The sequence below is a fragment of the Dysidea avara genome, chromosome 5, assembly GCF_963678975.1.
Source record: "Dysidea avara chromosome 5, odDysAvar1.4, whole genome shotgun sequence".
NCBI lineage: Eukaryota > Metazoa > Porifera > Demospongiae > Dictyoceratida > Dysideidae > Dysidea > Dysidea avara.
The window spans coordinates 21,754,040-21,780,163 of NC_089276.1; the positions used below are offsets into that span (position 1 = coordinate 21,754,040).

At 36.0% G+C, this 26,124-nt stretch overlaps 1 protein-coding gene across 1 annotated transcript in view; it reads right to left on the reverse strand.

The window, feature by feature from the left end:
- Positions 1-26,124, reverse strand: part of LOC136255113 (uncharacterized) — an 81,389-nt gene that overhangs the window by 20,159 nt on the left and 35,106 nt on the right. Inside the window, exons 20-33 of the mRNA XM_066047832.1 lie at positions 24,791-24,982; positions 22,607-23,182; positions 20,923-21,108; positions 18,921-19,112; positions 16,715-17,290; positions 15,031-15,216; positions 13,029-13,220; positions 10,831-11,406; positions 9,146-9,331; positions 7,144-7,335; positions 4,939-5,514; positions 3,441-3,626; positions 1,981-2,172; positions 97-672 (exon numbers count right to left, since the gene is read on the reverse strand). Coding sequence (XP_065903904.1) covers positions 97-672; positions 1,981-2,172; positions 3,441-3,626; positions 4,939-5,514; positions 7,144-7,335; positions 9,146-9,331; positions 10,831-11,406; positions 13,029-13,220; positions 15,031-15,216; positions 16,715-17,290; positions 18,921-19,112; positions 20,923-21,108; positions 22,607-23,182; positions 24,791-24,982 — 4,584 coding nt within the window. The remainder of the gene's footprint in view (positions 1-96; positions 673-1,980; positions 2,173-3,440; positions 3,627-4,938; positions 5,515-7,143; positions 7,336-9,145; positions 9,332-10,830; positions 11,407-13,028; positions 13,221-15,030; positions 15,217-16,714; positions 17,291-18,920; positions 19,113-20,922; positions 21,109-22,606; positions 23,183-24,790; positions 24,983-26,124) is intronic.

The window sequence follows — 26,124 nt, forward strand, 5'->3', positions numbered from 1 at the left end:
TTCTAAACCTTCCTCTGGAATTATTTATATCAAGAGTTATTAACCCTTGTTTATACTTATAGTGCTAGCTTGAATTACTATTACTTAAAGACTAACTTTCTTCTTTACATATCGTCTGAGTAAAGTTTTCTGTTAACTCAATAACAGTGTCCATATCAAACTCATCTGTGAAGAACACAAGTGATGGGTCACTAGCAATGGCATTCAGTTCAACAATGTTAGCACCACCCAATCCTGCAGCATAAACCTGATAGATACCAGCTGCATGAAGAGCATCAGCAGCAGCTATTGTCCTCCTTCGATTATTAGATCTTCCATCAGTCACAACAATAGCAATTTGGGTACGTCCATTTCTCACTCCCATTGTACCATCTTGTGCACTAGATAACAGAAGCTGTAAAGCAGCTGCTGTGTTAGTTCCTCCAGTGGGGTATGGTATACCAGGATTGATAGCAGGTAAAAGAGTTGCTTTACTGGTGTGTTGCTGTAGATTAAATTCGATAGATGCACTACCACTAAACAGTATAACTCCAACTAAGCTATCTTGTGGACCAATGGTCAGAGTATCAGATACACTTTCAGCAAATTCTCTTATGAGTTGGAATCTAGTTGCTGTAACACTTCCAGAACCATCCAGTACAAAAACCAAATCAATACCAGAAGTTTCACAACCTATAAAAATAGAGTGCACAGTATGTAAATCTTTGTAATCTATTAAAACATTTCACAAACATATCCCACCAGGGTCTCATAAGAAGACTGAACCTGTTACTACAAGGAGTCACATTTGTACAAGTAGTCAGAGATACTTCATTATTGATACTGATACAAATAAACAAAACATTCACGTCACACTCATATTATTTACATCCAGTGTAAATTTTAATAGGCACTTATAAAGAAAATGAAATGATAGATGACATTGGCTAACACATTAATGGACAATTAGGTTTGTTTGAAGTAATTCTGTAAAAAGACCTGAAAGTTAAGAGGAGTACTTATAAGCAATCAGAAGCCTATACTGTATTTAGTGGAATATGCAGTCTATCATTTTAATCATTCATCACAACAATCATTATCATCTAATGATTAGGCAACCTTGTGCGAATAGGATCACTACTAGTGACCTGCCGATTATGCTGGCATAATCATGAGCATAATAGGTGCCTGAAAGCATTGAGCATAATGCTATGTAGCATAATAGGAAGAATATTTGAACCATACTACAAATCCTTGATGGTCAAAATACATTATCACAGAACAATATCAATATACTCTAATAGAACAGTCAATAACTCTAATAGAACAGTCAATAACTTTAATAGAGCAATCAAAGAGCTGACTGTTTTATTAGAGTATATTTATCTTATCTGTCAGATGCATTTTGAAGAGCAAAGAGGTGCTTCAGCCACTTACTATGTACCCATAACTGCAAATTTATTAGCAAAACATGGGAAATGAGGCATAAAGCTTGAGCATAATTTGAGCATATTACATAGGTAAACTTTTTTAGCAGTGCAGCATACAGTAGCATAATAGGTAAAATTTTGAGCATAATAGGTGGGTCCCTAATCACTACTAAAGAAAGACAAACAACGATAAAGACCTAGGGTCCTACACACATACAGTTTTTTCCCACCAAATCCAAGGTTACCTAGATCTTACACACATTCAGGTAGTGTGTTGTCACCATATAAGAACATGAATTCTTGGCAATAACAATTGTATATAACCATCAAGTATGATAAAATTGTTGCATAAATAACAGGCTAAATAAGCACTGTGCTATGTGTCAACTTCAATGTTTAAACAGCTGAAGGGGTTAGCTTCCGTGCACAGATGGAGTTAAATTAACTACAACATACTCTCTGTTTCCTTTGAGGTATGGTTTCAATAATATATACAAGGACAAAAAGCTTGCAAATTTTAATATTATAATAATTCATTTACTATAAACTACAAAAAAGTGCATGTACATACCTATTGTACAAGTAGTGTCATTACCACTCCAACTACCATCATCTCCACATGTTCTACTGGTACTACCTCCTAGTTCATAACCATCATCACATGTGAAGGTACAAGTGTCTCCAGGATTAGCATCTCCATCATCTCCCAGTGAACAGCCAATATCTCCATTACCAGGAGCAGTACGTGGTGGACATGTTACCACTACAGGTAAAATACATACCGATTTATATTTGTTTATTCTATCCCTTGCTTCTAATATTATGAACTCTTGATGACAAGAGTTCATAATATTAAACACTTAGTATGCCCTGTACAAACACACTACCACAAGTTCACCATTAATGCCTCTGTTGGTTAATTGGTGTTGAATATGACTCTACCTGGTAGAAAAGTACTGTTGATGGGTGTTGAATATGGTAAAGCCTTTATTTTAAAGAACAAAGTGAGGTGCTTATACTCTACTAGTGGCAGTGAATTTGTTTAATATATCATGTCAGTTAGATACTCTCCCTTACTACATAATAATTATTATGAACTCTTGCTTCTAAGTAGTTTATCGTACCTAACATATGCAATAAGAAAAATTTAATCATTCTTGCAACCCAAATTTAGTAGACTATCCATTGTGGGAGGGAAAAATATCTAATAACAGTATTACAATGTGGCTTTACTATAATTATGGCTCTAACAATTACCTCACTAACTCTGCCTTAATCATAATTAACAGGTCTGCAGTCTATAGTCATCATTGTATATGTACATTGGTATAATTATTAAATATATGTACATGTCTGATGTGAGAGTCAACAGCTTTAAATAACTGAAGATGGTGTGATCATTTTAGCCAAACTTTAACCAAATGTGAAATGTGTGTGTTTTGTGCTGGCAAGAGTTTCCGAGGAAGTATACTTTAACCTGGCACATGCCAGCACACTCTTATTAACTTTGAGTTGTACCTCTCATCAGTACCAGCGCTGATCAGTACTCTTCAATCTCTACCACATTGTGAACTATGTACATAAGATTTTTACTGAAGATAAAGGTAGCTAAACACAAGTAGTCCAAGTGTTGTAAAGTTATTACTACAGTAAATATTAAATGTTTTGTTAGCAGATTTGGGAAAACTAGTCTTATTACCTGTGACAACAATGATTTCTCACCACAGACATATATAGCTATATATCAATGCACTATTAGATGATTTTACTGTCAATATCAACTGGTCTACTTTGGCTGGATGCTATTTCAATGCTGTGTACTGTTTGTGCAGATCTGTTTTGAAACAAAAATGGTTTGAGATTTTATCCACCTACAACTTGGCCTAATATTACACTCTGAAAAGTTAAAATTGGTTTTTTCAAGGTATGGTTCTGGCCCTAGTTAAACTGCAGCTGGATATTGTGGATAACATAAGATAGTCACAATACCAGAGGTGCATATACATAGATTAAACTGTGACATTAATATACCTCGTGTACACACAGTGTCAGTACCACTCCAGCTTCCATCAATCTGACATGTCCTATTGGTACTACCACTTAGCTCATAGCCACCATCACATGTGAAGGTACAAGTGTCTCCAAGACTAGCTTGTCCATCATTTCCCAGTGAACAATCAATGTCTCCATTATCAGGAGCAGTAAGTGGTTGACATGCTGTGAGTAGACAATGAAGAACATATGAAAGGTGTGATGTAGTTTGAAGATACAATGGCCAAGTTTCTGTGGATTATTCAGTACTTGACCTAATATTTACTGTACTTGGCATGATCTAAAATGTGCACAGATTTAATTGCCAATATTTGGTTAGATAATGTGCATTGCAACCAACCACTGCTTGGGTATAAGACTTATTGTAACAGTTATATATGTCACTGATAAAGGAGATGTCAACTGGCACATCCTCTTGTTAATGTCTGTCAAAATTTTGATTGACCATCAGTACAGTTTGAAGAAAGATAATGGTATGTGTTTATTAATGCAAAGATCATTTCCATGCTATTAAAGATTATTAGCTTTGTTTACAGTACTTGGTATGCAACTCAAATATTGAGAATAGCAGCAGAAATTAAACTTGTGTCACCAGCACAAAAACTCAGTGCAGATACCTGAATTCATTCTTACATAAGGTAACATTGTGTAAATTTGAAGCCATGTGTGATGCAACTACTATTATCAATCATCATTAATAGTGTAAGCAGAAAGATGGTACATAAGTCTTCTCCAAATGCTCTCCTAACATCAACAGGTTTGAAAAAAGTAAAAGAGCTGTTGATTAAGCCAATTTGTGCTGCAAGTATTGGAAAGAATTAGTTGCAGTTATTTACTTAAATTGTTCACTCCAATGAATTTGTACAGGAACAAGTGTTTCATGTTTGCACACCTCTATTGCCCATATTTAATGTATGGGATATTTTGAAGCCTCATAACTTGCTTGTATAAACAGTTCTGGTGTTTCGAGGGCTTCACAGTCTACTAAATGTTTGTATTATAGAAGAACAATGGATCAGGTGAAAGCAACTAACTAAAGATGAATCCAACATCATTATGAATTAATAAAATCTCCTGGCAGATATGGTTAATCTTATGCATTATAAGATAACACTTGAGCTTGTTAAATATTATTGTAAGTCAGTCATGCACATACACAAATAGCTAAGAAACAAAATTTATAAAGTGTGATATCTGGTAACAAAGGCAACTAGATTAGTACTAAAAAATTGTAGCTAATTACTAACTAACACCTTAGGACATTAAAATATTGAAAGCTGTAACATCTTTAAAGTACAGTATAATATATAATCCATAGTAGTTAGAATAGTGCAGTAGAATAATTGGTTCTACTTCCATATCTAGTACTGTATGTATATCATTCTAAACCTTCCTCTGGAATTATTTATATCAAGAGTTATTAACCCTTGTTTATACTTATAGTGCTAGCTTGAATTACTATTACTTAAAGACTAACTTTCTTCTTTACATATCGTCTGAGTAAAGTTTTCTGTTAACTCAATAACAGTGTCCATATCAAACTCATCTGTGAAGAACACAAGTGATGGGTCACTAGCAATGGCATTCAGTTCAACAATGTTAGCACCACCCAATCCTGCAGCATAAACCTGATAGATACCAGCTGCATGAAGAGCATCAGCAGCAGCTATTGTCCTCCTTCGATTATTAGATCTTCCATCAGTCACAACAATAGCAATTTGGGTACGTCCATTTCTCACTCCCATTGTACCATCTTGTGCACTGGATAACAGAAGCTGTAAAGCAGCTGCTGTGTTAGTGGATCCAGTGGGGTATGGTATACCAGGATTGATAGCAGGTAAAAGAGCTGCTTTACTGGTGTGTTGCTGTAGATTGAATTCGATAGATGCACTACCACTAAACACTATCACTCCAACTAAGCTATCTTGTGGACCAATGGTCAGAGTATCAGATACACTTTCAGCAAATTCTCTTATGAGTTGGAATCTAGTTGCTGTAACACTTCCAGAGCCATCCAGTACAAAAACCAAATCAATACCAGAAGTTTCACAACCTATAAAAATAGGGTGTACAGTACATAAATCCTTGTAATCTATTAAAACATTTCACAAACATATCCCACCAGGGTCCCATAAGAAGACTGAACCTGTTACTACAAGGAGTCAGATTTGTACAAGTAGTCAGAGATGCTTCATTATTGATACTGATACAAACAAACAGAACATTTGGGTCACACTCATATTGTTTATATCCAGTGTAAATTTTAATAGGTACAACATCAAGAGAAATGAAATGATAGATGGTATTGGCTAACATATTTAAAGGACAATTCGGTTGGTTTAAAGCAATCCTGTAGAAAGACCTGAAAATACAGTCTACCATTTCAATCTTTCATCACAGTGGTCATTATCATCTAATGATTTGTTTTATATAATAAACTAGTGTGAATAAGGTACCTATTAAAGAAAGACAGATAGCACACTAATGATGAAGATCTAGGTCCTACACAGTGACAGAGGAAGTAGTTGATGTGAGGGGGCTGACCAGAGTATAGAATCTCTGGCAGCAGGGAGTCTTGTGGGGTACAGTTCCCCAGAAGCTGTAACCATTTAGCTTTCATGGTGCCTCAAAGTTCACCAGAATTAATTCATAGTACAGTTTGAAGTATTTCAAGTAGAATACCAACCTTTTAGTCAAAAGTATATAAACAGACTATTTGTAGTCTATAAAAACCTTTTTTGGCAAAGTTTTTAGCTGTTGACTACAGGAGGGTTAATAAACATGCAGCACCTACAATCAGCCTTTAGATACCTGGAAACACTTGGTACAGTGGGAAGACACCAACTCTCAAAGTAAGATGCCAGTGTTTTGATTCCTACTTTAGGCAACAATTTGTTTTCCATTTTCAACTATTCTTAGATAAGAAGCACTTTGACTGTTCTATTAGGGTACTTTCTGTGCAGAAATCAAGTACAATTTATAACACACAGGTGTCATGCATGTAATTATCTAGGATTAATACAAAACAATTAAGGGTGGGGTAGTTGATCAGTTGATTACAAATCGGGGTAAACTATTCCATAGTTTGATTACAGAAGAAAAAATTGTACAAGTCAATTTTTTGTAGTGGGTTGGGTGTATATCAATCTTTTGCACGGTCTTCAGCCCCACTCCAAGAAGGATAATTTTGGCAAGAATCATTCTGAGGGGGGTAAGCCTTCTCTCAATAGATTGGGGGCTGAACAGCCCCTACCCTTCCTCTTCCTGCCACCTATGGTCCTAGATACACACATGTGGCTTCGTTCACACCAAATCCAAGGTTACCTTGATCTTACACATGCTCAGGTAGTGTATATAACACACAAACAATCATGAACAAGGAAATCACTAGCAAACACAAAGCACAAATTTTCTGTCACTACATACATATGTTAGATCACAAATTCTTGGCAATAACAATTGTAAGTAGGTTATCATTGTTGCCTTAATAAGCACATGCACTACAGAGTCAACTTCAATATTTAAATAGTTGAATGGGTTAATTCCATCACAGATACAATTTAACTACAGCATACTCTCTGTTTGTTTTTCATTTGAGGTATGGTTTTGATGGATAAAAAAACTTTGCAAGGTTTATAATTCATTAACATAAAATGATGCAGTAAACAAAAAGTGTACATACCTATTGTACAAGTAGTGTCATTTCCACTCCAGCTCCCATCATCTCCACATGTTCTACTGGTACTACCTCCTAGTTCATAACCATCATCACATGTGAAGGTACAAGTGTCTCCAGGATTAGCTTCTCCATCTCCTCCCACTGAACAATCAATATCTCCATTATCAGGAGTAGTGAGTGGTGGACATGTTACCACTGCATAATAAATACAAATTGGTTTACAGTTGCTTATTTTTTTCAAATTACTCCTTTGTAGATATTCCCAGCTAGAAATTTGCAATCAGAAAATTAAATAATTCCACATTTCATAAACAATCCATTTTGGCACGAAACAAAATTAAATACCACTATTATGAGCTGACATTACTATACACTAACTCTTCCTTAATCTAAATTGACAGGGTATGCAGCCTAGAGTCATCTTTGTTAGGCCTGAGTCAAATATGCTCAAAATTGTGTCCATAATGCATTCAGGAATTTCAATTTTTAACCTATTATGCTCTTCATTGTTCCCATTATCCTTGCATTAGACTCTATTTAGGCTGTTTTGGGTGGGTAATAAATCTCATATACTCCACCTTGTTTTCTAATATACTCCACGCCTTCAGGCACAATATAACATATGCTCAGAATCTAGGCCTATCCAATCACTACGCATTGTTCACGTGCAGTGATTTAACGAGTGCAATTATTTTGTCATGTGAGGATGCATAGTTGCCATGGTGTTAGTATTAACACAAGAAAACCAGCTGCTTTTGCCAACCCTACAGCAGAAACAGCCGTGGATGAGGTAAGTAATCTGAGTGTAATGTGAAACAAAGTCTAAAGCAGTTATACGGACGCAATGTGGAGTCTATGAAAAATTTACCCTAAGGCCCTTAGTAACACCCTCGCTTTGCTCGTGCACTACAGCCCAGGCCTTTGGGTTTATAAATTTCATAGACTCCACATTGTGCCTGTATAACTATTATTTATGCTCCTAGGTTAACAACATTTCTTATAAAAATCTTGGCACATTTTAATCAGTGAATGCTCTATTAGAGCATTTCACTACAAAGTAACTGTTCTATTAGAGAGTATCAATCTAAGGAGCTATGTAAACACATTTGAGTGCTCTATTGCAATTTGTAATTTCCACTGACTGCTGTATCACAGTGTATTGATCTATTTTAATTAAGTTCCACAGTTTGAAATATACACCTAATATGCTAGCATTATGCTGGCATACTACTCCAGCCTATCATGCCCTTTTATTATGCTGGTATATTTGATGGAGGCCTAATCCCTGTATATGTACATTGGTATAATTGTTAAATACCGGTATATATACATATCTGATGTGGGAGTCAACAGCTTTAAATAACTGAAGATAGTGTGATCATTTTAGCCAAACTTTAAAGTTAACCAAATGTGAAATGTGTGTGTTTGTGCTGGTGAGGGCTCCCAAGGAAGCATACTTTAACCTGGCACATGCCAACGCACTCTTATTAAATTTGAGTTGTACCTCTCATTGGTACCCTTCACTCTCTACCACAATGTGGACACTTGTAATATAGTTGCACTTATCTAATGAATATTTTGCTTTTTGTGTTCAGCTATATACCTTTATCTTCTGTAAAAGTCTTAGTTTACAGGATCTACAGTACATTACAGTAAATATAAAATATTTCTGAGCTATTATCCACCAAAAACTTTGCCTAGATCTAATCAATGCTATCCTCAACTATTTAAAAACAAATCAATGCTTGTGTTGCCATTTCATTGGAAAGGACTTGCCTGATATTTCAATCATACAAAACATCAACAGTTAGTAGTTACTGTAGCTACTTGAGAGTAGATTCTTATATACAGTAAGCATAGATAGCTTCAACCATTATTGTGCTATAAACATTTTGAATTATTAAAACTGGTTTTCAAATTATAGTTCTGGTTCCAGTTAAACTGCTGTTGTGAGATAGTCAGAATACCAGAGGTTTCTACAGATTAAACTGTGACATTAACATACCTCGTGTACACACAGTGTCAGTACCACTCCAGCTTCCATCAATCTGACATGTCCTATTGTTACTACCACTTAGCTCATAGCCATCGTCACATTTGAAAGTACAAGTGTCTCCAAGACTAGGTTGTCCATCATTTCCCAGTGAACAATCAATATCTCCATTATCAGGAGCAGTAAGTGGTTGACATGCTGTGTGAGTAGACAATGAAGAACATATACAAAAGGTGTGATGCATAAATAAATTAAGTTTCTGTGGATTAGCTACTGAGTGCTATATGTAGACCTAATATTTACTTCACATGATCTGAAATGCGCACAAGTTTAATTGCAATATTTGGTTAGAAATTATGTAACATACATTACAACCAACTTCAAATTGGGTATACAAGTGATGAAGCCATGTATTGTAACTACTACTATCAACCATCATTAATAGTGTAAGCAGGCAAAAAAGTCTGTAGTGAATTCATTCTCCAAATGCACACCTAACATCAACAGGTTTGTAAAAGTATATAAGAGCTGTTGATTCAGTCACAGCTATCAGAAAGAAGTAGTTGGAATTATTTACTGATATACTAAATTATGCATAAACTTACCTAATAGCACTAAATTCGAAAAGTTGAAGAAAGACATGGTTTGCATTCACCTGCTCCCTTGCCAAAACTAGTAATATTAAAGAGATGAGCATGTGTTCACTCCCAATGGCTTTCTACTGGAACAAGCATACTTTCATGGAGTGGCCCATATATACTAACTGTATTGAATGTAAGCCACTTGCTCTTGTTTCTTGTTTGTATCAAAGTGCTTTTTTAATAAATAGTGCTGGTGTTTAAAGGGCTCCACAGCGCTGCTAATTTTTAAGGAGTAACAAGGAAGAACAACAGGCCAGGTAAAAGCAAACTGACTAAAAATGAATCCAACATCATTATGAATTTATAAAATCTCCTGGGAAATGCGGTTGCTTATGTATTATATACAAGATTACAACCCTTGAGCTTGGGAAATATTTTGTGGCCACATACGATATTAAAAATATAAATCACTTGTGCAGGACAAGTATTAAAAACTTAATTTATAGGAACTGAACTTTACTGTGATATCTGAATGCCTTTGTTTCTGAGAACCTCAGAGGTAACTAGGTTGATACTAAAACTTTGTAGCTTACAACCAACCAACAAATGTGACCGGATTTGCGAAAAGGGGTCTTCCACACACATCCAATTTACCAACTTTGACAATTCATAACTTCCGTTTGGTAAAAGTTATTGCGTTGACATTTGGTCAGTGGTGTGCGCCACCATAGATTAATGGATGGTAAAATTTCAGGTTTGGATCTTTTTTAAACACAAAGTTATGGTCTTCCAATTCATAGAATTGGATGTGTGTGGAAGACCCCTTTTTGCAAATCCGGTCACAAATTACACCTTAAGACATTAAGCTGTAACATCTTTAAGTACAATCCATAGCAGCTAGAATCGTGGAAAAACTTGTAGCTAACCAATAAATTGCACAGTAAGACATTGAAAGCTGCAACATCCTCAAAGTATAATTCGTGGTGGTTAGAATTGTACAGTAGAAGTATTGACTGTACTTTTGTTTCTACTATTATATCATTCTAACCCTTTCTCCGGAATTATTTATACTTCTAAATGCTAGCTTGCATCATTAATTATTGTTCAAAAACTAACTTTCTTCTTTGCATATCGTCTGAGTAAAGTTTTCTGTTAACTCAATAACAGTGTCCATATCAAACTCATCTGTGAAAAACACAAGTGATGGGTCACTAGCAATGGCATTCAGTTCAACAATGTTAGCACCACCCAATCCTGCAGCATAAACCTGATAGATACCAGCTGCATGAAGAGCATCAGCAGCAGCTATAGTAGCTGTTTGACTATTAGATCTTCCATCAGTCACAACAACAGCAATTTGGGTACGTCCATTTCTCACTCCCATTGTACCATCTTGTGCACTGGATAACAGAAGCCGTAAAGCAGCTGCTGTGTTAGTGGATCCAGTGGGGTATGGTATACCAGGATTGATAGCAGGTAAAAGAGTTGCTTTACTGGTGTGTTGCTGTAGATTAAATTCGATAGATGCACTACCACTAAACACTATCACTCCAACTAAGCTATCTTGTGGACCAATGGTCAGAGTATCAGATACACTTTCAGCAAATTCTCTTATGAGTTGGAATCTAGTTGCTGTAACACTTCCAGAGCCATCCAGTACAAAAATCAAATCAATACCAGAAGTTTCACAACCTACAAAAATAGGGTGTACAGTACATAAATCCTTGTAATCTATTAAAACATTTCACAAACATATCCCACCCGGGTCCCATAAGAAGACTGAACCTGTTACTACAAGGAGTCAGATTTGTACAAGTAGTCAGAGATACTTCATTATTGATACAAACAAACAGAACATTTGGGTCACACTCATATTGTTTATATCCAGTGTAAATTTTAATACGTACAACATCAAGAGAAATGAAATGATAGATGGTATTGGCTAACATGTTTAAAGAACAATTCGGTTGGTTTAAAGCAATCCTGTAGAAAGACCTGAAAATACAGTCTACCATTTCAATCATTCATCACAGTGGTCATTATCATCTAATGATTTGTTTTATATAATAAACTAGTGTGAATAAGGTCACTATTAAAGAAAGACAGATAGCACACTAATGATGAAGATCTAGGTCCTACACAGTGACAGAGGAAGTAGTTGATGTGAGGGGGCTGACCAGAGTATAGAATCTCTGGCAGCAGGGAGTCTTGTGGGGTGCAGTTCCCCAGAAGCTGTAACCATTTAGCTTTCATGATGCCTCAAAGTTCACCAGAATTAATTCATAGTACAATTTGAAGTATTTCAAGTAGAATACCAACCTTTTAGTCAAAAGTATATAAACAGACTATTTGTAGTCAATAAAAACCTTTTTTGGCAAAGTTTTTAGCTGTTGACTACAGGAGGGTTAATAAACATGCAGCACCTACAATCAGCCTTTAGACACCTGGAAACACTTGGTACAGTGGGAAGACACCAACCCTCAAAGTAAGATGCCAGTGTTTTGATTCCTACTGTAGGAAACAATTTGTTTTCCATTTTCAACTATTCTTAGGTAAGAAGCACTTTGACTGTTCTATTAGGGTACTTTCTGTGCAGAAATCAAGTACAATTTATAACGCACAGGTGTCATGCATGTAATTATCTAGGATTAATACAAAACAATTAAGGGTGGGGTAGTTGATCAGTTGATTACAAATCGGGGTAAACTATTCCATAGTTTGATTACAGAAGAAAAAATTGTACAAGTCAATTTTTTGTAGTGGGTTGGGTGTATATCAATCTTTTGCACGGTCATCAGCCCCACTCCAACAAGGATAATTTTGGCAAGAATCATTCTGAGGGGGGTAAGCCTTCTCTCAATAGATTGAGGGCTGAACAGCCCCTACCCTCCCTCTTCCTGCCACCTATGGTCCTAGATACACACATGTGGCTTCGTTCACACCAAATCCAAGGTTACCTTGATCTTACACATGCTCAGGTAGTGTATATAACACACAAACAATCATGAACAAGGAAATCACTAGTAAACACAAAGCACAAATTTTCTGTCACTACATACATATGTTAGATCACAAATTCCTGGCAATAACAATTGTAAGTAGGGTATCATTGTTGCCTTAATAAGCACATGCACTACAGAGTCAACTTCAATATTTAAATAGTTGAATGGGTTACTTCCATCACAGATACAATTTAACTACAACATACTCTCTGTTTGTTTTTCATTTGAGGTATGGTTTTGATGGATAAAAAACTTTGCAAGGTTTATAATTCATTAACATAAAATGATGCAGTAAACAAAAAGTGTACATACCTATTGTACAAGTAGTGTCATTTCCACTCCAGCTCCCATCATCTCCACATGTTCTACTGGTACTACCTCCTAGTTCATAACCATCATCACATGTGAAGGTACAAGTGTCTCCAGGATTAGCTTCTCCATCTCCTCCCACTGAACAATCAATATCTCCATTATCAGGAGTAGTGAGTGGTGGACATGTTACCACTGCATAATAAATACAAATTGGTTTACAGTTGCTTATTTTTTTTCAAATTACTCCTTTGTAGATATTCCCAGCTAGAAATTTGCAATCAGAAAATTAAATAATTCCACATTTCATAAACAATCCAGTTTGGCACGAAACAAAATTAAATACCACTATTATGAGCTGACATTACTATACACTAACTCTTCCTTAATCTAAATTGACAGGGTATGCAGCCTAGAGTCATCCTTTTAGGCCTGAGTCAAATATGCTCAAAATTGTGTCCATAATGCATTCAGGAATTTCAATTTTTAACCTATTATGCTCTTCATTGTTCCCATTATCCTTGCATTAGACTCTATTTAGGCTGTTTTGGGTGGGTAATAAATCTCATATACTCCACCTTGTTTTCTAATATAATCCATGCCTTCAGGCACAATATAACATATGCTCAGAATCTAGGCCTATCCAATCGCTACGCATTGTTCACGTGCAGTGATTTAATGAGTGCAATTATTTTGTCATGTGAGGATGCATAGTTGCCATGGCATTAGTATTATCACAAGAAAACCAGCTGCTTTTGCCAACCCTACAGCAGAAACAGCCGTGGATGAGGTAAGTAATCTGAGTGTAATGTGAAACAAAGTCTAAAGCAGTTATACGGACGCAATGTGGAGTCTATGAAAAATTTACCCTCAGGCCCTTAGTAACACCCTCGCTTTGCTCACGCACTACAGCCCAGGCCTTTGGGTTTATAAATTTCATAGACTCCACATTGTGCCTGTATAACTATTATTTATGCTCCTAGGTTAACAACATTTCTAACAATTATCTTGGCACATTTTAATCAGTGAATGCTCTATTAGAGCATTTCACTACAAAGTAACTGTTCTATTAGAGAGTAACAATCTAAGGAGCTATGTAAACACATTTGAGTGCTCTATTGCAATTTGTAATTTCCACTGACTGCTGTATCACAGTGTATTGATCTATTTCAATTAAGTTCCACAGTTTGAAATATACACCTAATATGCTAGCATTATGCTGGCATACTACTCCAGCCTATCATGCCCTTTTATTATGCTGGTATATTTGATGGAGGCCTAATCCCTGTATATGTACATTGGTATAATTGTTAAATACCGGTATATATACATATCTGATGTGGGAGTCAACAGCTTTAAATAACTGAAGATAGTGTGATCATTTTAGCCAAACTTTAAAGTTAACCAAATGTGAAATGTGTGTGTTTGTGCTGGTGAGGGCTCCCAAGGAAGCATACTTTAACCTGGCACATGCCAACGCACTCTTATTAAATTTGAGTTGTACCTCTCATTGGTACTCTTCACTCTCTACCACAATGTGGACACTTGTAATATAGTTGCACTTATCTAATGAATATTTTGCTTTTTGTGTTCAGCTATATACCTTTATCTTCTGTAAAAGTCTTAGTTTACAGGATCTACAGTACATTACAGTAAATATAAAATATTTCTGAGCTATTATCCACCCAAAACTTGGCCTAGATCTAATCAATGCTATCCTCAACCATTTAAAAACAAATCAATGCTTGTGTTGCCATTTCATTGGAAAGGACTTGCCTGATATTTCAATCTTACAAAACATCAACAGTTAGTGGTTACTTTAGCTACTTGAGAGTAGATTCTTATATACAGTAAGCATAGATAGCTTCAACCATTATCGTGCTATAAACACTTTGAAGTATTAAAACTGGTTTTCAAATTATAGTTCTGGTTCCAGTTAAACTGCTGTTGTGAGATAGTCAGAATACCAGAGGTTTCTACAGATTAAACTGTGACATTAACATACCTCGTGTACACACAGTGTCAGTACCACTCCAGCTTCCATCAATCTGACATGTCCTATTGTTACTACCACTTAGCTCATAGCCATCGTCACATTTGAAAGTACAAGTGTCTCCAAGACTAGGTTGTCCATCATTTCCCAGTGAACAATCAATATCTCCATTATCAGGAGCAGTAAGTGGTTGACATGCTGTGTGAGTAGACAATGAAGAACGTATACAAAAGGTGTGATGCATAAATGAATTAAGTTTCTGTGGATTAGCTACTGAGTGCTATATGTAGACCTAATATTTACTTCACATGATCTGAAATGCGCACAAATTTAATTGCAATATTTGGTTAGAAATTATGTAACATACATTACAACCAACTTCAAATTGGGTATACAAGTGATGAAGCCATGTATTGTAACTACTACTATCAACCATCATTAATAGTGTAAGCAGGCAAAAAAGTCTGTAGTGAATTCATTCTCCAAATGCGCACCTAACATCAACAGGTTTGTAAAAGTATATAAGAGCTGTTGATTCAGTCACAGCTATCAGAAAGAAGTAGTTGGAATTATTTACTGATATACTATATTATGCATAAACTTACCTAATAGCACTAAATTTGAAAATTTGAAGAAAGACATGGTTTGCATTCACCTGCTCCCTTGCCAAAACTAGTAATATTAAAGAGGTGAGCATGTGTTCACTCCCAATGGCTTTCTACTGGAACAAGCATACTTTCATGGAGTGGCCCATATATACTAACTGTATTGAATGTAAGCCACTTGCTCTTGTTTCTTGTTTGTATCAAAGTGTTTTTTTAATAAATAGTGCTGGTGTTTAAAGGGCTTCACAGCGCTGCTAATTTTTAAGGAGTAACAAGGAAGAACAACAGGCCAGGTAAAAGCAAACTGACTAAAAATGAATCCAACATCATTATGAATTTATAAAATCTCCTGGGAAATGCGGTTGCTTATGTATTATATACAAGATTACAACCCTTGAGCTTGGGAAATGTTTTGTGGCCACATACGATATTAAAAATATAAATCAGTTATGCAGGACAAGTATTAAAAACTTAATTTATAGGAACTGAACTTTACTGTGATATCTGAATGCCTTTGTGTCTGAGAACCTCAGAGGTAACTAGGTTGATACTAAAACTTTGTAGCTAACAACCAACCAACAAATGTGACCGGATTTGCGAAAAGGGGTCTTCCACACACATCCAATTTACCAACTTTGACAATTCATAACTTCCGTTTGGTAAAAGTTATTGCCTTGACATTTGGTCAGTAGTGTGCACCACCATAGATTAATGGATGATAAAATTTCAGGTTTGGATCTTTTTAAACACAAAGTTATGGTCTTCCAATTCATAGAATTGGATGTGTGTGGAAGACCCCTTTTCGCAAATCCAGTCACAAATTACACCTTAAGACATTAAGCTGTAACATCTTTAAGTACAATCCATAGTAGCTAGAATCGTGGAAAAACTTGTAGCTAACCAACAAATTGCACATTAAGACATTGAAAGCTGCAACATCCTCAAAGTATAATTCGTGGTGGTTAGAATTGTACAGTAGAAGTATTGACTGTACTTTTGTTTCTATTATTATATCATTCTAACTCTTTCTCCGGAATTATTTATACTTCTAAATGCTAGTTTGCATCATTAATTATTGTTCAAAAACTAACTTTCTTCTTTGCATATCGTCTGAGTAAAGTTTTCTGTTAACTCAATAACAGTGTCCATATCAAACTCATCTGTGAAGAACACAAGTGATGGGTCACTAGCAATGGCATTCAGTTCAACAATGTTAGCACCACCCAATCCTGCAGCATAAACCTGATAGATACCAGCTGCATGAAGAGCATCAGCAGCAGCTATTGTCCTCCTTCGATTATTAGATCTTCCATCAGTCACAACAATAGCAATTTGGGTACGTCCATTTCTCACTCCCATTGTACCATCTTGTGCACTGGATAACAGAAGCTGTAAAGCAGCTGCTGTGTTAGTTCCTCCAGTGGGGTATGGTATACCAGGATTGATAGCAGGTAAAAGAGTTGCTTTACTGGTGTGTTGTTGTAGATTAAATTCGATAGATGCACTACCACTAAACACTATCACTCCAACTAAGCTATCTTGTGGACCAATGGTCAGAGTATCAGATACACTTTCAGCAAATTCTCTTATGAGTTGGAATCTAGTTGCTGTAACACTTCCAGAGCCATCCAGTACAAAAACCAAATCAATACCAGAAGTTTCACAACCTACAAAAATAGGGTGTACAGTACATAAATCCTTGTAATCTATTAAAACATTTCACAAACATATCCCACCCGGGTCCCATAAGAAGACTGAACCTGTTACTACAAGGAGTCAGATTTGTACAAGTAGTCAGAGATACTTCATTATTGATACTGATACAATCAAACAGAACATTTGGGTCACACTCATATTGTTTATATCCAGTGTAAATTTTAATAGGTACAACATCAAGAGAAATGAAATGATAGATGGTATTGGCTAACATATTTAAAGGACAATTCGGTTGGTTTGAAGCAATCCTGTAGAAAGACCTGAAAATACAGTCTACCATTTCAATCATTCATCACAGTGGTCATTATCATCTAATGATTTGTTTTATATAATAAACTAGTGTGAATAAGGTACCTATTAAAGAAAGACAGATAGCACACTAATGATGAAGATCTAGGTCCTACACAGTGACAGAGGAAGTAGTTGATGTGAGGGGGCTGACCAGAGTATAGAATCTCTGGCAGCAGGGAGTCTTGTGGGGTGCAGTTCCCCAGAAGCTGTAACCATTTAGCTTTCATGGTGCCTCAAAGTTCACCAGAATTAATTCATAGTACAATTTGAAGTATTTCAAGTAGAATACCAACCTTTTAGTCAAAAGTATATAAACAGACTATTTGTAGTCAATAAAAACCTTTTTTGGCAAAGTTTTAGCTGTTGACTACAGGAGGGTTAATAAACATGCAGCACCTACAATCAGCCTTTAGACACCTGGAAACACTTGGTACAGTGGGAAGACACCAACTCTCAAAGTAAGATGCCAGTGTTTTGATTCCTACTGTAGGAAACAATTTGTTTTCCATTTTCAACTATTCTTAGATAAGAAGCACTTTGACTGTTCTATTAGGGTACTTTCTGTGTAGAAATAAAGTACAATTTATAACGCACAGGTGTCATGCATGTAATTATCTAGGATTAATACAAAACAATTAAGGGTGGGGTAGTTGATCAGTTGATTACAAATCGGGGTAAACTATTCCATAGTTTGATTACAGAAGAAAAAATTGTACAAGTCAATTTTTTGTAAGGTGGGTTGGGTGTATATCAATCTTTTGCACGGTCTTCAGCCCCACTCCAAGAAGGATAATTTTGGCAAGAATCATTCTGAGGGGGGTAAGCCTTCTCTCAATAGATTGAGGGCTGAACAGCCCCTACCCTCCCTCTTCCTGCCACCTATGGTCCTAGATACACACATGTGGCTTCGTTCACACCAAATCCAAGGTTACCTTGATCTTACACATGCTCAGGTAGTGTATATAACACACAAACAATCATGAACAAGGAAATCACTAGCAAACACAAAGCACAAATTTTCTGTCACTACATACATATGTTAGATTACAAATTCCTGGCAATAACAATTGTAAGTAGGGTATCATTGTTGCCTTAATAAGCACATGCACTACAGAGTCAACTTCAATATTTAAATAGTTGAATGGGTTACTTCCATCACAGATACAATTTAACTACAACATACTCTCTGTTTGTTTTTCATTTGAGGTATGGTTTTGATGGATAAAAAAACTTTGCAAGGTTTATAATTCATTAACATAAAACGCTGCAGTAAACAAAAAGTGTACATACCTATTGTACAAGTAGTGTCATTTCCACTCCAGCTCCCATCATCTCCACATGTTCTACTGGTACTACCTCCTAGTTCATAACCATCATCACATGCGAAGGTACACGTGTCTCCAGGATTAGCTTCTCCATCTCCTCCCACTGAACAATCAATATCTCCATTATCAGGAGTAGTGAGTGGTGGACATGTTACCACTGCATAATAAATACAAATTGGTTTACAGTTGCTTATTTTTTTCAAATTACTCCTTTGTAGATATTCCCAGCTAGAAATTTGCAATTAGAAAATTAAATAATTCCACATTTCATAAACAATCCAGTTTGGCACGAAACAAAATTAAATACCACTATTATGAGCTGACATTACTATACACTAACTCTTCCTTAATCTAAATTGACAGGGTATGCAGCCTAGAGTCATCCTTGTTAGGCCTGAGTCAAATATGCTCAAAATTGTGTCCATAATGCATTCAGGAATTTCAATTTTTAACCTATTATGCTCTTCATTGTTCCCATTATCCTTGCATTAGACTCTATTTAGGCTGTTTTGGGTGGGTAATAAATCTCATATACTCCACCTTGTTTTCTAATATAATCCATGCCTTCAGGCACAATATAACATATGCTCAGAATCTAGGCCTATCCAATCGCTACGCATTGTTCACGTGCAGTGATTTAATGAGTGCAATTATTTTGTCATGTGAGGATGCATAGTTGCCATGGCGTTAGTATTATCACAAGAAAACCAGATGCTTTTGCCAACCCTACAGCAGAAACAGCCGTGGATGAGGTAAGTAATCTGAGTGTAATGTGAAACAAAGTCTAAAGCAGTTATACGGACGCAATGTGGAGTCTATGAAAAATTTACCCTCAGGCTCTTAGTAACACCCTCGCTTTGCTCACGCACTACAGCCCAGGCCTTTGGGTTTATAAATTTCATAGACTCCACATTGTGCCTGTATAACTATTATTTATGCTCCTAGGTTAACAACATTTCTAACAATTATCTTGGCACATTTTAATCAGTGAATGCTCTATTAGAGCATTTCACTACAAAGTAACTGTTCTATTAGAGAGTAACAATCTAAGGAGCTATGTAAACACATTTGAGTGCTCTATTGCAATTTGTAATTTCCACTGACTGCTGTATCACAGTGTATTGATCTATTTCAATTAAGTTCCACAGTTTGAAATATACACCTAATATGCTAGCATTATGCTGGCATACTACTCCAGCCTATCATGCCCTTTTATTATGCTGGTATATTTGATGGAGGCCTAATCCCTGTATATGTACATTGGTATAATTGTTAAATACCGGTATATATACATATCTGATGTGGGAGTCAACAGCTTTAAATAACTGAAGATAGTGTGATCATTTTAGCCAAACTTTAAAGTTAACCAAATGTGAAATGTGTGTGTTTGTGCTGGTGAGGGCTCCCAAGGAAGCATACTTTAACCTGGCACATGCCAACGCACTCTTATTAAATTTGAGTTGTACCTCTCATTGGTACTCTTCACTCTCTACCACAATGTGGACACTTGTAATATAGTTGCACTTATCTAATGAATATTTTGCTTTTTGTGTTCAGCTATATACCTTTATCTTCTGTAAAAGTCTTAGTTTACAGGATCTACAGTACATTACAGTAAATATAAAATATTTCTGAGCTATTATCCACCCAAAACTTGGCCTAGATCTAATCAATGCTATCCTCAACCATTTAAAAACAAATCAATGCTTGTGTTGCCATTTCATTGGAAAGGACTTGCCTGATATTTCAATCTTACAAAACATCAACAGTTAGTGGTTACTTTAGCTACTTGAGAGTAGATTCTTATATACAGTAAGCATAGATAGCTTCAACCATTATCGTGCTATAAACACTTTGAAGTATTAAAACTGGTTTTCAAATTATAGTTCTGGTTCCAGTTAAACTGCTGTTGTGAGATAGTCAGAATACCAGAGGTTTCTACAGATTAAACTGTGACATTAACATACCTCGTGTACACACAGTGTCAGTACCACTCCAGCTTCCATCAATCTGACATGTCCTATTGTTACTACCACTTAGCTCATAGCCATCGTCACATTTGAAAGTACAAGTGTCTCCAAGACTAGGTTGTCCATCATTTCCCAGTGAACAATCAATATCTCCATTATCAGGAGCAGTAAGTGGTTGACATGCTGTGTGAGTAGACAATGAAGAACGTATACAAAAGGTGTGATGCATAAATGAATTAAGTTTCTGTGGATTAGCTACTGAGTGCTATATGTAGACCTAATATTTACTTCACATGATCTGAAATGCGCACAAATTTAATTGCAATATTTGGTTAGAAATTATGTAACATACATTACAACCAACTTCAAATTGGGTATACAAGTGATGAAGCCATGTATTGTAACTACTACTATCAACCATCATTAATAGTGTAAGCAGGCAAAAAAGTCTGTAGTGAATTCATTCTCCAAATGCACACCTAACATCAACAGGTTTGTAAAAGTATATAAGAGCTGTTGATTCAGTCACAGCTATCAGAAAGAAGTAGTTGGAATTATTTACTGATATACTATATTATGCATAAACTTACCTAATAGCACTAAATTTGAAAATTTGAAGAAAGACATGGTTTGCATTCACCTGCTCCCTTGCCAAAACTAGTAATATTAAAGAGGTGAGCATGTGTTCACTCCCAATGGCTTTGTACTGGAACAAGCATACTTTCATGGAGTGGCCCATATATACTAACTGTATTGAATGTAAGCCACTTGCTCTTGTTTCTTGTTTGTATCAAAGTGTTTTTTTAATAAATAGTGCTGGTGTTTAAAGGGCTTCACAGCGCTGCTAATTTTTAAGGAGTAACAAGGAAGAACAACAGGCCAGGTAAAAGCAAACTGACTAAAAATGAATCCAACATCATTATGAATTTATAAAATCTCCTGGGAAATACGGTTGCTTATGTATTATATACAAGATTACAACCCTTGAGCTTGGGAAATATTTTGTGGCCACATACGATATTAAAAATATAAATCAGTTATGCAGGACAAGTATTAAAAACTTAATTTATAGGAACTGAACTTTACTGTGATATCTGAATGCCTTTGTGTCTGAGAACCTCAGAGGTAACTAGGTTGATACTAAAACTTTGTAGCTAACAACCAACCAACAAATGTGACCGGATTTGCGAAAAGGGGTCTTCCACACACATCCAATTTACCAACTTTGACAATTCATAACTTCCGTTTGGTAAAAGTTATTGCCTTGACATTTGGTCAGTAGTGTGCACCACCATAGATTAATGGATGATAAAATTTCAGGTTTGGATCTTTTTAAACACAAAGTTATGGTCTTCCAATTCATAGAATTGGATGTGTGTGGAAGACCCCTTTTCGCAAATCCAGTCACAAATTACACCTTAAGACATTAAGCTGTAACATCTTTAAGTACAATCCATAGTAGCTAGAATCGTGGAAAAACTTGTAGCTAACCAACAAATTGCACATTAAGACATTGAAAGCTGCAACATCCTCAAAGTATAATTCGTGGTGGTTAGAATTGTACAGTAGAAGTATTGACTGTACTTTTGTTTCTATTATTATATCATTCTAACTCTTTCTCCGGAATTATTTATACTTCTAAATGCTAGTTTGCATCATTAATTATTGTTCAAAAACTAACTTTCTTCTTTGCATATCGTCTGAGTAAAGTTTTCTGTTAACTCAATAACAGTGTCCATATCAAACTCATCTGTGAAGAACACAAGTGATGGGTCACTAGCAATGGCATTCAGTTCAACAATGTTAGCACCACCCAATCCTGCAGCATAAACCTGATAGATACCAGCTGCATGAAGAGCATCAGCAGCAGCTATTGTCCTCCTTCGATTATTAGATCTTCCATCAGTCACAACAATAGCAATTTGGGTACGTCCATTTCTCACTCCCATTGTACCATCTTGTGCACTGGATAACAGAAGCTGTAAAGCAGCTGCTGTGTTAGTTCCTCCAGTGGGGTATGGTATACCAGGATTGATAGCAGGTAAAAGAGCTGCTTTACTGGTGTGTTGTTGTAGATTAAATTCGATAGATGCACTACCACTAAACACTATCACTCCAACTAAGCTATCTTGTGGACCAATGGTCAGAGTATCAGATACACTTTCAGCAAATTCTCTTATGAGTTGGAATCTAGTTGCTGTAACACTTCCAGAGCCATCCAGTACAAAAACCAAATCAATACCAGAAGTTTCACAACCTACAAAAATAGGGTGTACAGTACATAAATCCTTGTAATCTATTAAAACATTTCACAAACATATCCCACCAGGGTCCCATAAGAAGACTGAACCTGTTACTACAAGGAGTCAGATTTGTACAAATAGTCAGAGATACTTCATTATTGATACTGATACAATCAAACAGAACATTTGGGTCACACTCATATTGTTTATATCCAGTGTAAATTTTAATAGGTACAACATCAAGAGAAATGAAATGATAGATGGTATTGGCTAACATATTTAAAGGACAATTCGGTTGGTTTGAAGCAATCCTGTAGAAAGACCTGAAAATACAGTCTACCATTTCAATCATTCATCACAGTGGTCATTATCATCTAATGATTTGTTTTATATAATAAACTAGTGTGAATAAGGTCACTATTAAAGAAAGACAGATAGCACACTAATGATGAAGATCTAGGTCCTACACAGTGACAGAGGAAGTAGTTGATGTGAGGGGGCTGACCAGAGTATAGAATCTCTGGCAGCAGGGAGTCTTGTGGGGTGCAGTTCCCCAGAAGCTGTAACCATTTAGCTTTCATGGTGCCTCAAAGTTCACCAGAATTAATTCATAGTACAATTTGAAGTATTTCAAGTAGAATACCAACCTTTTAGTCAAAAGTATATAAACAGACTATTTGTAGTCAATAAAAACCTTTTTTGGCAAAGTTTTAGCTGTTGACTACAGGAGGGTTAATAAACATGCAGCACCTACAATCAGCCTTTAGACACCTGGAAACACTTGGTACAGTGGGAAGACACCAACTCTCAAAGTAAGATGCCAGTGTTTTGATTCCTACTGTAGGAAACAATTTGTTTTCCATTTTCAACTATTCTTAGATAAGAAGCACTTTGACTGTTCTATTAGGGTACTTTCTGTGTAGAAATAAAGTACAATTTATAACGCACAGGTGTCATGCATGTAATTATCTAGGATTAATACAAAACAATTAAGGGTGGGGTAGTTGATCAGTTGATTACAAATCGGGGTAAACTATTCCATAGTTTGATTACAGAAGAAAAAATTGTACAAGTCAATTTTTTGTAAGGTGGGTTGGGTGTATATCAATCTTTTGCACGGTCTTCAGCCCCACTCCAAGAAGGATAATTTTGGCAAGAATCATTCTGAGGGGGGTAAGCCTTCTCTCAATAGATTGAGGGCTGAACAGCCCCTACCCTCCCTCTTCCTGCCACCTATGGTCCTAGATACACACATGTGGCTTCGTTCACACCAAATCCAAGGTTACCTTGATCTTACACATGCTCAGGTAGTGTATATAACACACAAACAATCATGAACAAGGAAATCACTAGCAAACACAAAGCACAAATTTTCTGTCACTACATACATATGTTAGATTACAAATTCCTGGCAATAACAATTGTAAGTAGGGTATCATTGTTGCCTTAATAAGCACATGCACTACAGAGTCAACTTCGTTACTTCCATCACAGATACAATTTAACTACAACATACTCTCTGTTTGTTTTTCATTTGAGGTATGGTTTTGATGGATAAAAAACTTTGCAAGGTTTATAATTCATTAACATAAAATGATGCAGTAAACAAAAAGTGTACATACCTATTGTACAAGTAGTGTCATTTCCACTCCAGCTCCCATCATCTCCACATGTTCTACTGGTACTACCTCCTAGTTCATAACCATCATCACATGTGAAGGTACACGTGTCTCCAGGATTAGCTTCTCCATCTCCTCCCACTGAACAATCAATATCTCCATTATCAGGAGTAGTGAGTGGTGGACATGTTACCACTGCATAATAAATACAAATTGGTTTACAGTTGCTTATTTTTTTTCAAATTACTCCTTTGTAGATATTCCCAGCTAGAAATTTGCAATCAGAAAATTAAATAATTCCACATTTCATAAACAATCCATTTTGGCACGAAACAAAATTAAATACCACTATTATGAGCTGACATTACTATACACTAACTCTTCCTTAATCTAAATTGACAGGGTATGCAGCCTAGAGTCATCCTTGTTAGACCTGAGTCAAATATGCTCAAAATGTTGTCCATAATGCATTCAGGAATTTCAATTTTTAACCTATTATGCTCTTCATTGTTCCCATTATCCTTGCATTAGACTCTATTTAGGCTGTTTTGGGTGGGTAATAAATCTCATATACTCCACCATGTTTTCTAATATACTCCACGCCTTCACGCACAATATAACATATGCTCAGAATCTAGGCCTATCCAATCGCTACGCATTGTTCACGTGCAGTGATTTAACGAGTGCAATTATTTTGTCATGTGAGGATGCATAGTTGCCATGGCATTAGTATTATCACAAGAAAACCAGCTGCTTTTGCCAACCCTACAGCAGAAACAGCCATGGATGCAGTAAGTAATCTGAGTGTAATGTGAAACAAAGTCTAAAGCAGTTATACGGACGCAATGTGGAGTCTATGAAAAATTTACCCTCAGGCCCTTAGTAACACCCTCGCTTTGCTCGTGCACTACAGCCCAGGCCTTTGGGTTTATAAATTTCATAGACTCCACATTGTGTCTGTATAACTATTATTTATGCTCCTAGGTTAACAACATTTCTAACAATTATCTTGGCACATTTTAATCAGTGAATGCTCTATTAGAGCATTTCACTACAAAGTAACTGTTCTATTAGAGAGTATCAATCTAAGGAGCTATGTAAACACATTTGAGTGCTCTATTGCAATTTGTAATTTCCACTGACTGCTGTATCACAGTGTATTGATCTATTTTAATTAAGTTCCACAGTTTGAAATATACACCTAATATGCTAGCATTATGCTGGTATACTACTCCAGCCTATCATGCCCTTTTATTATGCTGGTATATTTGATGCAGGCCTAATCCCTGTATATGTACATTGGTATAATTGTTAAATACCGGTATATATACATATCA